Below are 15,309 nucleotides of genomic sequence, written 5' to 3' on the forward strand. Positions count from 1 at the left end.
TAATTTTAAAGCTGTTGCATTTCACTCGGCACTCTTGTCTTTCGTCCAACTGCTCTAGAATATTTAGCAGTACATACTAGAATATTATGTACAAGTAAGTATATGCAACTAGATACTGACGTTGCTCTTTTGTTTTCGAAACCAGCTTCGCAGGTTTTGAAGGTAATCTGATATGGAGATTTGAATGGAACTTTACGAGCTCATGATTTTGAATTAAAAACTGGTTTGGGGGACATAGAGATTCAGTTTCAGCAATTGTTTCTTTATTAGATGTTTAAATGAGAGTTATATTTGGTGGAGATGGATAGGACGGAATGGCGGTGAGTTTGGGTGTCTGTATTTTGGACAACATGTGACCAATTTTATTATTATCTGTATTTTTAAGAAACAAGGCGTCAGTTTTATTTACGTATCTAGATATAAGATATAGGGCAGTACTATTAACAATTGCTCAAAAAATATTGGCAAAATTTAGAAATATTGGCAATTATAATCATACTAAACCACATAAAACTGTCAAATTACTGTTCAGAAGACAGATCTGATTTAAATTGTCGGCTGGAACAACTAAATTATCTCGGAGAGCATACAGAAGTGAAATTATTGCGATCTCAAGGCGAGTGAGCCCGGAAGCACCTGAGTTATGCGAACGTCCACTTTTAGCACCGACTGTAGTTACATTGTAAAATAAGACATTTATTTATCGTCTACCTGGGCCATAAATGTGAAATTTTATGTCTTAAGTTGCTGCTGATTTGGTTTATGTGCTGTTGTTTTTGATTCAAAGTCTAAATTGAGTCCCCAAAAAGCTTTAAGATCTTCTGAGGAGTCCCTTAAAGCATAAAAAACAATCGCAGTTGAGAGACAATTTAGGGGACACTTGATTACCTAAGAGACAAAACTAACTGCGATTGTTCTTTCTCTTTCTATGAATATTTATTTTTTATTTATTCAAATCATTTTAGTTTTACCAGAAGTACATTCAGATAGGACCGTTAAAATATTTGTTGAATACCTATTTGATAATAATAAATATAGAAAACAAGATAAAATGACATTCATGGTGATTATCATCAGCATCAGTTAACAGCTCATGAACGTCGGAGATTGGCACTGCTTTCAGGAAAGATTTCAGGTAATTGAGGAAGCATTGAAGGTAATGAAAATGTTTAAGGGCGCATGAAATTATTTATGTTTATCTGAAATAGTCAGGATAACGAACATGTTACTGAAACCATTAATATTCTGGGTGTTCTCAACGAGTCTCGTTTAATGAATCAATAAAATTTAAGAAGACATCTAACTAAGACCATCAACAAAATACCAATCGTTCTAGACCAAGCTTCAACTTGATTAGACGATCAAAACATTCCACGCACATAAATAAACTGTCAAGAAGAAAAAAAAAGCAGAAAGCCCTTCATTCAAACCAAAAACAGCATCGTGAGCATTGTAAACAAAATAAGCGTCACCGTCGCGCTAAAATAAACTGTGGAATGCCGGATATTGCAATCCCGGTCCGTTACGGGCCGAGGATCGCGTACAGGTGCCTTCGACGACTCAGTGCGCCGGAGCATTCGAACGGAGCGCACGCACGCGAGCTCAGCCAAATATCCCGCATCGATATTATACACGATAATCTTGAACCAGACGATACACTTACACGTGAAGATACAGTCAATCAAATAAATGTTAATGAAGAAGTGGAAGCTGCAAGTGTTATAGCAGATAATTCTCAACGCTGTGAACAGATAATTGTTTACAGTACGGGAAATTACAGCGCTTTAGAAACAATTAAAACAGTGGACAATAAAATTGTGTTCCGAGAAAATTGTGGAAACTCTTCAACGGTACAAAATATATTGTGATTAAAATTTGCGAATGAAAAGTGAGTGTGGACAGTGAAGTGTCGGACATTTGAAAGAATTAAAAGTTGTTGTAGTTTGGTGTAACATTATGAAAGTCCTGCCCGTAGCAGACAAAGTTGCGAGTGTAGGAGATGGCAACGAACCGACTGTAGTTGACACGCAGATCCTGACCAAGGAGGAACTGAACAAGTAAATATATTTTTTAATTCAACAAAAAAGAAAATAAACTACGACGATTCTAGAAGTATCAACAACAATTTTTCGATCATGGGTTTCAATGTTGTGGCACATCTTGTTGCTCTTTAAAATATTCAGGCGTGATCTTTTTATTTAAAAATTAGTTTTGCAATAATAACAGATGGAACTGTAGATTTCGGTAAATTAAAAAAAAAACTATAATGTTTCCACTTTACAATCCTAGTAAAACTAAATCATAACAATCCGAACATATAGGAACAATGAACGAACTTTTAGAAACAACAGAATCGAAAGGAACTTGAGAGTTCAAGAAGTGTAGCATAGCATTAGCAAGTTCGCTAGGTCAGATCGTTTGGCAGCTCGCCAGAATGACACAACCGTGTGGTATGCAGTGTTTACGTGCCATCGTCTGCGTTGTCGTGATTCGGGTCATGATTGCTGTAATCGTGTTTTGATCGTTTTTCAGTTTCTGTTTATTTGATTTTAATATTTTTGATGGTTTGAGTTTGGGATTTAACTACACAAAGGTATATCTAGTTAATTTTCAGACAGTAACTGCTACCGTTGCTTTTGTTAAAAAAATTCTAGCTTATCAAAATATCCAACTTAAATATTTTTTAATTCACACAATTTCAATAAGTAGTTCTATTCCATTCTCGTAGAAAATAATTCTTTATTGATCATTAGATTTGAATAGTAGGTATATAATTTGAAGGAATACTAATATCATTGTCATTGTTACAGAGGTTGTCCTCTTGGGGTATCTCGTGTCACCCCGTTCCTGTACGTATGTGGGGCTCATGCCTTGCCTGGAGCAGTGAGAGTCTTGCGTCCTGGCCTCATCGTCAGCGCAGCCCCCGAGCTGCCTCCACCACCTGAAGACTATGTTCCAAGACAGTTCGTGCCACTGCTGGATACACCCAACTCTGACATGCATCCATACATGGAGAGCGTAGCTGACCTGATTAATGAGGTCAGTAATTTCAAATATTCACTATTTACTTTTCATCTACTCAGTCTACATTAACTTCTTTAGCTGAAATAACTCCTTTCAGTTCATTCTCGACCTAGATTATCTTTGTATACGTTACAGATTTCAGGCCTAGTAATGTTGAATAAAATAAATATTTTGCTTTTCCATTAGATAAGTCTTTGATTATATTGTAGCGGAATCTAGATCAGGAGCTTAATGAATTTTGTTTACATCAGGTGGTCTGTAACGGAGATGTGGTGCTGGTACATTGCGTGGCTGGCATATCCAGGTCGGTCACTCTCTGCCTGGCGTACCTCATCAAGTGGCAGAAGATGACCTTGAGGGACGCCTATTATCATATGAAGCAAAGGCGGTGAGTAACACTGACTCAATTTTATGCACGAATGTATTCGTGAATGATGTTCAACATGATATCATACGAGAGCAATATTAAAAGTAATATGAAACAATTTATAGTTTCCGTTCATCGTTAATTTGAAACGAAATATGAAGACATCAATCGGTATTACCAGTCATTATTTATTTCCTATTTCCTGAACTGTTCTGAAATATTCTTATTTTTGTTTTAGACCTCAAATCCGACCGAACACTGGATTCTTCAAGCAGCTTATCAAGTACGAAGAGAGGCTCTTCGGAGAGCCTTCAGTCAAAATGGTGTACTGCGAAGCTATCGACAAGGAGATTCCTGACGTGTATGAACCAGACTACATCGGCATGACTTGGTTCAGGCAGAGATACGGACCCATCGAGAAGAGCTGAAGTGTGCCAGAGATAGTGTTATAGGTTAGGAAAGAATAACTGTGATTAATTTGTGCGAAGATGAAAGAAAGGGCAAGGTAAAAGATGAAGAATGATAAATATAAGACTGAGGTGATGAATGATAAAGGAATGAATGAAAGCGAATCAGTGTCGTTAAAACAGATGGGTGATTACTTTATGTGCCTAAGGAAGCTATTAAAATGAAATAAAAGAAAAAATATTAAGGAATATCTTGACATTTAAGACTATTCGTTCTTTTACGTTAGGACTTTCTTACAACTTATTGGTTGATAAAAACAATTGAGTATACTTAATATATTGTGCATGTAATTTATTTAAGCAATGTGATAATTAACTTATTGTTATAAATTAACCATAAGGTATTCGTTTACCATTAAATTGTATAAATATTATGGGACCAAAATAAATAAGTGGATAATTTTTATTCCAACTTTTTATTTTTGAATTTCCTTGCGAAAATTATTTCAGATTTCAAACCAAATTTTGGAGATACAAAAAATGTTGGAAGTGATGAGTAAGATATCCTAATTGCAGTAGTAGAGTAATGAGTAATTCATTGAGTGTTGTTGGCCCCGTGGCATTGAGCGGCGAGTACAGAAATATCCCGACGCCTGCGCCCGCGCCGATTCCAGAAAATAACTGCAGAAGGTTTACTTCAAACAATGGTCATATTGAAGGTGTAAATATGAATACTGCTAACAAAGTCAACGTAAGCGTACCATCTCTACACGATTCAGATATTGCAAAAATTACTCACAATGGGAATATAAATTCATTTCCTTACTTCTGGTCCTTAGTCGGTGATGATTCTAGAAAGCAAATGCTATCAACAGTAGTTTGTTCAGGAACCTTATCCTTCACTTAGACTGGAATTCTCAAAGATGCTCGAACACCAGAAACTCCTGGAGTTTAACTAACATACTAGGTATCCACCTTTCTGCATCACCATTCAAAGTGCATTAAGTTAGTTCATAATTAGCAAGATGATTTTAAGAATGTTTGAAATGGTGTTCCAGGTCTTTCATCGTCGTTCCTTGAAATCGTCATTAAATCTTCTGCACCTTCTTTTGTTTACCTGTTCCTTGAACAATAATAATCTGCCAGCTTCCGCATACTGATGTAATACTTTGTAATAGTTATCTCCTCTGTGTTATTCGCTCCTGGTATGTGCTGCGAAGTTTTTTTAAGAAGTTTTATTACTGAATTAATGTTAGTGTCTTGAGTAGCTTCTGCTATTCATTTGGTAATGGAACAGGGATCTGGAGTAATATGATCAGTGTTCTGTTGATAATTAATGCTTTTTATCGTAATTATTTCAAGTTCTGCTATGTCGATCGATCATAAGGTTAAGCAATGCTAGGCGAAATCGACCCGTGCATGGGGTAGGTAACCATTATTATCATAATGTTGTAGAAGGTTTAAATGGGAGGGTCCCAGCCGTCATTTGGACGTCTTAAGCAGCAGAAGTCTACCAACCAATATCTTATCCTATCCAGGTAACTGGATTAAAGGCTCTCGCAATGTCATCCATGTAAAATTATGAGCTGTTGCTGAGTACCAGGATAGGTAATAAATAAGTATCAAAAATAACTTTGTTGAGAACTTTTAAAATAAATCACAGTGGAATTCCACCGTGTCAATTGCCTTTCCAAAATCTCTTGAAGTACATACTTGGGTTTGGATCCAATCCAGAATACATTACGCTGTCAAGTTTTTGACGAATGCCTTCGTGCTGCTCAATATCAGTACAATTGTTCTAAATTCTATTGTGATAAGGTTGAAAATCGAGTAAACATTATTTTGGCAAGTGATGGTTTCAAGGTGTAGGTTGTCATGTTCCAAGTTCAATGTTACTGCTAATTATCTCACGTGAATGTAATTAGAATATTTTTTGGATGGGCTTCGATGTTTTTTACGCACAGGGTTAATGAATAGTGTAAAAATAAATGTGTGCGTTAGTTGTAACTGAATATTGCCGTGACTGTATAAGGTATGAAACGTAGTTTGAAGGGGAGTTCAACGAACAGTTAGCGAACAGTTACCTTTTATTATTGAGACGAGAATCACGGAAGAAATTGCAACTGAAACGAAAAAGTAAGTGGAGGAAGAGATATGACTGATTATAAGAGAAAAGTAAAGAAGGGCGTAAAATGTGGTAAGATGAAAGTCTGAATTTATGTGTTCCACGTTTTAAGTACAAACAATTGTATTATCACGTGGAACGAATATAATACAAAATACAAGTCTGGCACTTTGCCTTAACTATTGTTTGCCTTGACCGTTCCTAGGTTTTCAGAAATGATACAAACATGTGAATCTCAAGTAATTACAGCTGAATGAGCACAAATTGAGACGCAGTTTTTGATGTCTGTTATTCTCTTTGAATCTTGGTTTTATTAAGGTGTCCCAAATTATTGGGCTGGAGTGTAGCATCCAAAGTTTTGTAGTTATAATTTTAATTGAGTATGGTTACCATAGTTATATAGGCATGTGTACTTAAAAAAACCTGTTGATCAAATAAGACAGCATCTTTAATTTTCAAAATCCTTGATACTATTTCTACTTTCGTTTTTAAGACACTAGAAACAAAGGGCTCTTGAAGTATTTATTTGTAGTCACCGCGAGATGACTGTGTTCGTCAAAATGACATTTGGATTGTTCCCAATTCGTAAATTTGGCCTTACAAGTGGGTGTACCCTATTTATGTTTTGGTCACATTTGCCAAAATATTATTCGCCATAAAATTATGAACGACTTTGTCCAAGGTTGCAGGTGTTGATATTGATTTGTTCTGCTTTTAGATCATTGTTATGCATTTTACGATTTGTTGTTTGTAGCTTCTATTACTTTTCTATTTTCAAAGCTTTCGAACGTTCTAAAATATGGTCGTCAATCACAATCATTTTAGTTTTTGCGTTGGTTGTGGCTGTTTGTTTTGTTTCTTCTATTTTTATGTTTGCTGAGAACGTACCTGGTGTAGAATTGGTAACTACTTGAGTCTTCATGTATTGTGCACCGTCATGCTGAGTTATATAGTTTAAAAGTTAAAAACAATTGATACCAACTTGGCCAGGATCTTATCATAATGTTTTTGCCAAAGAACATCACCTTGATTATTACTTCTTTCATATTTTATACTGTCCGTGTTTTCACCGACCAGCCATAAATTATCTTCTTCAAGGGCCAAACAATTATTGTGACCTTCTTCATGTTCGACCTTAAATGTACCTTCCGCAGCATTCCAGATTATTTCCATCGCTTTTATAAATATTTAGCCGACCTCAGCTTCGTCACATAACTAAGAAACTAAAATATATTTTTTACGATTCGCAGACAGTTTTTTAGCGAATTCCTCTGGACCAAAATATTTTGGTATGTGGTTAGAGACTGCAAATTCATATTTTTAATATTATTATTTAGGTTATTTGGCATTCTTGCACTTAATATTCTTAATGGACTGACGATTGATTTATATATGCCAGTTTGGTTATTCGAGAATTTTAACGAATGCACGAAGGTCGGTTCAGGTATTTTTTTGTAGGTGGACATGACTAAAGGTAGCGCTTTTATTATTCATAATATTTTTTGGGACTTGGGATATAATCGAATGGCTTACGCCGCGAGCGACTTTTGTCTTTCGAGACTGTGAAATTCTAATAAGTACTTCCTTTAACTGCCCTTTTGCGTTTCTAGGTTGAGGTAACTCTTTCGGTAATTCTGCAGTTCCTTCTTTGGTATGTTCTACAAACTAGACTGCACTAAATGTGAAGGTACATACTCGTCAAGTTTCCCCGAAACTCTATTTAGACTTAACCCACTAATTACGAAATCTTTACGCGAAATTCAGCTCGCTCCTATTTCTGGTACAATTAGTATTATTTGAACTAATTAACGCATCCGCTAATGCGTTTGCGCATTTGAAACAACATGGCGTTTAAATTTCGAACGGAAATAAGCGTTTTAGGAATTCCTGAACGCTGAATTTAAGGAGTGTTTTTATTAGGCTTTTTTGTCACTAATATTTTCGTGTAAATATTTTAAAGCATGTGCACTTTATATTGTCAGCCATTAAAGCTTATATGACAGATAAAACAAAGAATTTACTCGCAAATCTAATGAGATTAACAAACTCTCTCTTATAGGCATATAAAGCGGTCATTGAACTCTTTCGGCCATTCCGCACATCACTTCAGTTAGCACTTTGGCTGAACTATAAAAAATATTAACAGCTCGTTCACAATGCCTTCAATCACCACGTTATTGACGTCACTCTCTTTGTGTACTCGACTTAAATTAGTTTCATTAATTAAGAGTCGATTTACGTCAGTACAAGACTGAGCATTGACAGTTTTATAGTGAAAACCATTTTCAAAACAGCAATTTGTATAACTAGTTGTGTTAGGTCATTAGTATTTCTTATAATAGGCATAGGTACATGTGGTATGTATCCACATTTTTGCCCATAGCAGTTTATAGTTAAAAGGCCCTCAACGGTAAGTCAATTATTTCTATTCATAAATCTTATAGGTATGTTTAAAGTACCTAGCTTAAAACCGCTCTTGAATTGTCGAATTTTCCAAATCTGGTCTGTAATTCAAGAAATACGCGCGTTCAGTCCAACAAACTCTTCAGCTATATAATAGTACTACCTATGCGTACAAAATGTACCCACGATTTAATATAGAAAAGTATGGGAATCGTAAGAATCTCGACAGTTAACTTTCCGGTGGTGGCGGCATTCCGTCGCGCATTCCTGTCTATTTATAATAAAGTTCCTGCCGCCTGTGTCGCGCATACCTCACACCTATCATTTTATGTTTATTCTATACGGAGTTTATTCGTACTAGATTTTAGAGAATATTTTTAGAGGTAGCTTTTTGTGATGCAGCTAGTAAAGTACGAACTACTACAAAACTTACCTCTTGCTTGATTTCTGTAAACAAGAAACGATTCGTTTTGCATGTGATTATATTATAGAAAGTTTGACGCTAATGTCTATGAGCTCTTTCTGTTCCAGGACGCCGGTAAAAAAATCGACCATAGTGATACCAATACAGGAACCTGGAAGTTTGTTGTATTTTTGCCCAGGTAACTAACTTAGCTCCCCAGTTCAGATTACCATACAGAGCGAATATCATGGAAAGAAGTTTGTATTCATAGAGTAAAACAATTTATAACTAAGTTCTAAAGTTATACAAACTAGGTAAGTACTCTAATGCCATATTTACAAAGACCATCATAATTTTTGGATGCCACCAGTGATTTAAAATGGCTGTCAGGCTAATAGGACATTTCTATTTGTGCAAGCAACACTCAACGACTTTGTTATTATGACATATGTAAGTCAAGATTAATAGCGAATGTTAGCGAAATTATTAGCAAGCAATATAGCACGGAATGTACGCTAGAATATCTACTAATAACACAAATGCTTGAGTAATTAATTAGAAGAAAAAGTCAAATATAGAACCGCGGTTTATGCGTATGTTTTTTTTTAAAACTGAGTTCAAGAACCGCGTTGGTACTTCATTCGGCCTATTCAGGTTTTCACATTTACATATAGACTGGAACAAAAGAGTAAATCTTCTTTTTTCACCAATGGTACTTAAAAAATAAAAATAAATATCTAATACATGATCGTCTGCCCGTTTTTGGTGCACCAAAAAAAAAAAACTGTTAGTCAGTACAAAAAATGCTATTTTCCTTTGAAAATTGGCACCTGCACTAAATTTTCGTTATGATCCTATTCATTTTGCATCGTTGCATTTTAAATTCATTTTACACATCTTGATGGACCAGTATTATATTTATTTATTTTCAGACTAGCTATATAAAACCGTCTTCAAAGCGATGAAAAACATATTTTTATAAACTTTTGATGTAAAAACTGACCTAAGTCACGTAGTCACATGCACGTTTGACATTAAACTCTCATTGTTCTTAATTCGGCATCATAAACCTGTCTCTTGGCATCGTTTACCTGATTATATGAACTGTCCACGAGGGTGCACGATCGTTAAAATTCGAGTACATGCATTTGGCGGGATGTGCTTTTTACGACAATAATTTCAAAGGATTCTGAAGTTTATTTTCTGCACTCGTATCTTAAAATAAGGATGTTCATATTTTATTGATCTGTAATTTAGTTTTTGGTAGTCAGCTCTATATTAATCTCAGAAAAAGTCTGATAATATTTTCATAATATCGAGAAGTAAGTACTCTTCATGAATATATTCACTTCAAGGGCGAGAATCATATGCACTTCTATTCTTTACTCTTCAAATTGCACGAGCTTTAATTCCAACCCATTCTAAGATCCCTTCAACAGTCAAAAATAAATTTCTTCGAAGTCTAAAACAGAATTCGCGGTGCGTTAAACTCGCTAGCTCGTACCTGTGGCGTCGTCTCAGATTCCTAAGTCCGGCTGCTGCCAAAACAGAGCAAGTGGTATGTCACATACCACGGCCAGAGTACGTTGGTAAAAGCCCCTGTATAACTGCAAACTTTTAGTCGGCCGATAGTTTGATTGGACTCATAAATTAGGAGGAATATGGACCATCAATGGCCTTTTAACATCTGTAAAAGGTGATTGAAGCTGCATCCGTGTCAAGTTTTGGTTTTGGCTCTTGCGCTGAGGGCTAACAAGGCATATACGGCCTTTTCTATGTTTGAATGGTAGTGTGCATTTTGCAACGATCTCGTATCTAAAAGCTTGATTGGATTCACGTCTAGCTTTAAATTCAACTGTTAAATAATGGACGAACTATCGGCCAATAGTTTAGTCTGCAGTGTGCAAGACCTCTAAAAGTTGGTCAGACTGTTCAAAACGTGACCGCTAATGCAAACACTTTTGTGATATCGTTAATGAAATACTTATTGTTGAATGTTGTGTGATTGTTGGTCTAGAAGAGGAATGAGATCGGAATTCAATTGTTTGTTATTGCTGTTAATGTTGATTGATACAATTAAGAGATCTACATTCTACGTTTGTTAACATTTCGCCTTTTTATGTCCTTTTGCTTTTGAAATTGTTCAGAGACGAAATAGGAAATTCCAAATTAAGATCAGTTTGTGTTTTCCACGTGCCTCTCCTTAGTGTTTAGCAAAACTTGCCAAATATTCAATCTCATTTCAGGTAATAAATAATAGCATATTGTTTCCAGAAGTAGCGAAACATATGAACAGTACCAAGACATTTTATAGGACAAGTACACGTGCATGACATCAAACAGTGAATATAACGTGTTCCCAGAACCGTGGACTGCCAAGACGTATGTATATTAAGTGACATGAATTGATGCACCTTTCAGCACTGTGTGTTATGTTGTACTTTGTGTGTTTTGTTGTCTGGAAGGTGCAACAGGGTTATACATATAAAGTGAGGTTTGTCAGGTGACTATGTTAACGCCAGGGTCGGGAGATGGGAGAATTCTGCTCAGATTTGGGACAGCGCAGGCTAGAAATAATATAAAGAAAAGTTTGAGTTTCTTTTTCTTTTCCTAAGGATCTCTTTAACATCCCCTATAACTAAGACTTCTCTGCCCGTCTGTCACAAGGATGTTTCGCATGAAACATGACGATAAGTAAGGCCAAGGTAAATCATTATGTATTATTACTATGGCCACAGATGATATCATTACATCACATTTCACCACTAAAATGAATTCTTCCACGTGTTCTAGCAAACACTAAAATAACACACGGAAGGTATTCATCATAATTTTGATGGCAGACTCCAAAGTAAATAGAAGCGAATCAACACTGACAGTTGAAAACAATTTCGCATACCACTCTAAAGGTAGAATTCCGTGGATAGCGGCTACGACAGCCGCGCGCGGCTTACGACAGTCGTCGGCCGCGCGCGACAATAGTCAACCTATGAAAATGTATGGCACCGTTGCCGAGGTCCGCGACAGTCGCGCGCGGCCGACGAATTTCGTAAGCCGCGCGCGGCCGTATGCATCTCAACATGGTCTAGCGCTTAGTAACATCTATATAATTTTAGTAAAACCAGAATTGAATTGTTTTTTATTTAGTCGGCAAAACTTCCTTTTGTTTTCATTACAATACAAATGCTTTTGAATCAGTATTGGGTTGTATCCTTCATCATTTCTACTTTTTAAAAATAGGGTCGATTGGTAATCTATTTTCATAATACAGCCACAGCAATACGTCATCCTCTTCTTCTTCAAGGATATCAATTAGCACTTCGACTAGAGGGAACGGACGAACAAAATCTACTAATTTCAACACAATGCCGCGCGCGGCTTACGAAATTCGTCGGCCGCGCGCGACTGTCGCGAGCCTCGGCAGCGGCGCCATACATTTTCATAGGTTGACTATTGTCGCGCGCGGCCGACGACTGTCGTAAGCCGCGCGCGGCTGCGTAAGCCGCGACCCACGGAATTCTACCTTAAATGTTCCCTCAAGTATGCTTCAAGGAGAAACAAATATAAAGGTCAAACAATTTTATTATATTTGACAACGATTCAAAATTATTGAATTTTGTTTCTTCAGTATTTTCTAAATTAAATAAAAAATATATTTGTTTTCTTATTCACTTGCTGTTTTTTGTTGCGGTTAATGTTAAGGTGTAAATAAGTTATGATTTCGGACCAGTACCCTGCCTTCCCTCCCTCTTCAGTTTGACAGTAGGAAAATAAAATTGGTGATCTGCTCGTAAATGGCAATCACGAGAACATATTCCTAAGATTATATAGATTTGCGATTTCAAGTGCTAAGATGCTCATAATAGACGACAACCAAAAATGCCACTGACGAGTTGGTCTTGGTTTTCTGCCTTAAATCAATAAAGTCTTCTGTTGGCTCTTATTTTTTGGGCGTCTTTTTACCCGACTGCCAAAGAAGGAGGGTAATGTTTTTCGAGTGTATGTAAGTATGTATGTATGTATGTATGTATGTATGTCTGTTCCTTTGTGACCTCCTGTAGCCTAAACGGCTTGATGGATTTTGATGTATGAGGTATCGTTAGATTTGTCTTGATTACGGGAGTGTCATAGGATACATTTTATCCTAAAAGTCCCACGGGATATTTTTTCTAAATTTCCCTTTAAAAAAATATGTATGCGGTATCATTAGATTCATTTCAATCACGGGAGTAATTAATATAGGATACGTTTTTTCTCAAAATTCCCACGGGAACATGTTAATTCTGCGTCAACGCAAAGCAACTCATGCGTTAGCAAGCAAAAAGCGATTCTTTTGGCGATACAATCACGTCGTCTTGATCAAATGCATGAACGTCGTCTTGATCGTCTTGAACGTCGCATTGGCGGTAAATTTATGTTGCGGAGTAACATCACTCGTAATCTAAAGCCAAATGTCGTCGAAATAATTTAAAATGGTACTTACATATACATAGTCTTCTACATCTACAACATTTTCGTTAAATAAAACAGCTAAAAGTTATAAATAAAAGAATTATTATTAAAAACAAAATACCCGACTGCACACTAAAAAGAGTAAAACAAGCCCCACAATAATATTGATCAATACAACTTTACTGAATATAATTTATAAATATTGATGGAAAGCATCGCAGGCGGGGACCACCTTGACCGCCACCAACGAAAATTCTGCTAAATGGTGCACAACCGAAATGACTATAAATAAGCCTCTGTTGGTCCCCGCCTGCGATGCTTTCCATCAATATTTATAAATTATATTCAGTAAAGTTGTATTGATCAATATTATTGTGGGGCTTGTTTTACTCTTTTTTTAGTGTGCAGTCGGGTATTTTTTGACGTTAATGATCAAGAACTTTACTTGAACCTATAAATGGTCGTTGCGCTAATGGATCTTTTGTATTTCTCGATGTTTTCTAACTCAAAACATGTTGTTGACAGTACTGATAACATTTTTTCGCAAAATATTTGTGAATGTTGATTCTCAATAGACAGGAGTTACTTGGCAATAGCTCTGTGTCAACGTAAGGTCGAGATCAAAGCGGTCGGAAGCAGACGGACAGACAAACATTGTTGCGCATGATTGATTGCGAATTACACAGAGAAAATGGATGCAGAAGGTTTGACTGGTAAATTGTTTCGATAAAAATGAAGAGTAGCTGTAATTAATTATATTATAAGTACTTTGAAAGTGAAGTCACTGTCATCTTAAAAGTTCTGGCTTTATTTTCCACTTTTTTACAAACACGGATATGGTACCTACCTTTTTTAGGTATGTGTCTTAATCAGCGGATGAGAGTGTCAGACCCTTACAGACAAACACACAGCCAGACAGAGAAAGAACGTGGATATCCGGCCATGTTCTTTAAGAAATCCTTATTGACCCAGGACCGGTTTACCTATTATACTCTTCCCACAATCCCGCATTTACCGTACCTTCTGCCATTTTATCTACAACATGGTATTTCACTTCTTTACGCACATTACACGTGTACACATGAATCACAGTTCAATACAAGTCTAGGTTTCATTTTTAGCTAGCTAGGTTTATTTTAGTGCCTGTTTCATATCGAAATTCTTTCGTAATAGCATTTTTTTGGGTAGGTGCGTGTGAGCAACTTTTTTATGTGTTGTGCCCGTTGTGCCAGATTTTTCTGGATCGAATATTTGTGTGTTAAGGATAATGCGATTATTTTTGTCTGTTGGAATTACGCAGTGATGATAAAATGAAGAAAGCGTAGAATTTTTAGAAGTACCTAGACGTTTTTGGTTTCATAACTGAGCTCAAAATCATAAAATATACCAATCCAGCAGGTTAACCATGTTAAATGTCTGCTAGTTTTAAGTTAGTTTATAAGTACTAAATGAATCTTAGCAATGCAACAGATAATTGTGCGATAAGGCAATAATTTAGGCTTACATTATAGCAACATAGACATAGGAAAACGTATAAACATTGGAGTAAACTGTACCTACATTATCTGTGACTGTGATCGCGAATTATTGCTGGTACAAATCTGATGTGCGTCATTGCCACGCCTGCAAGTGCGGCCAATCAAATTAAAATTCTTCTTATCGCTTACGATAAATTAGTAGGTATGCATAATTGTCCTAGAACTAATTACTAATTTCACAAATCTTAAACAATAGCAATCCCTCCTTCTTAATATAATACCATACCTAAGAATATTACTGAAAATATCTTTGTCCAACCACTCGTAGATTTTCAGATTTCAAATTATATACCTGCGATACCTAACTTCAAAATAACTTCTGCACCATACAAAACATTCGCAAACAAACCGATACCGTAACCTTTTGACTTCGTTATAAAGCCACCTACACACCTGCGGCCGAAAACGTCGGCATTCGTCGTTGGCAGCTCGCCAGAATGACATGGGCTTAAGGAATGCGGTGTATCGCCATCGCTCACAAATCTTCAAATGAAATGTTAATGGCGATGTTGAAGTGAAGCCGTATTTTGCGGCGCAGGTGAAATTTTTACGTGATTTGTTATGCCGCTGCGGTTTAAGGTTCGCAGTGT

The 15,309-nt window shown here is 36.3% G+C and overlaps 1 protein-coding gene across 1 annotated transcript; it reads left to right on the forward strand.

Annotated features, from left to right (window-relative positions):
* The first annotated feature begins 1,536 nt into the window (after window positions 1-1,536).
* Window positions 1,537-4,264, forward strand: LOC110370523 (dual specificity protein phosphatase 14). Its single transcript, XM_021326360.3, has 4 exons — window positions 1,537-2,057; window positions 2,811-3,039; window positions 3,276-3,412; window positions 3,630-4,264. Exons 1-4 carry the CDS (start codon window positions 1,957-1,959, stop codon window positions 3,817-3,819), a joined length of 657 nt encoding a protein of 218 aa, XP_021182035.3. The 5' UTR covers window positions 1,537-1,956; the 3' UTR covers window positions 3,820-4,264.
* The last annotated feature ends 11,045 nt before the right edge of the window (window positions 4,265-15,309 follow it).

This window comes from Helicoverpa armigera, chromosome 4, assembly GCF_030705265.1.
Source record: "Helicoverpa armigera isolate CAAS_96S chromosome 4, ASM3070526v1, whole genome shotgun sequence".
Taxonomy (NCBI): domain Eukaryota; kingdom Metazoa; phylum Arthropoda; class Insecta; order Lepidoptera; family Noctuidae; genus Helicoverpa; species Helicoverpa armigera.

Coding starts and splice junctions, on each gene's coding strand:
- LOC110370523 (XM_021326360.3), top strand. CDS start 1,957: ATGAAAGTCCTGCCCGTAGCAGACAAAGTTGCGAGTGTAGGAGATGGC. Junction 2,058..2,810: donor ACCAAGGAGGAACTGAACAA/GTAAATATATTT, acceptor TCATTGTTACAG/AGGTTGTCCTCTTGGGGTAT. Junction 3,413..3,629: donor TATCATATGAAGCAAAGGCG/GTGAGTAACACT, acceptor TTTTTGTTTTAG/ACCTCAAATCCGACCGAACA.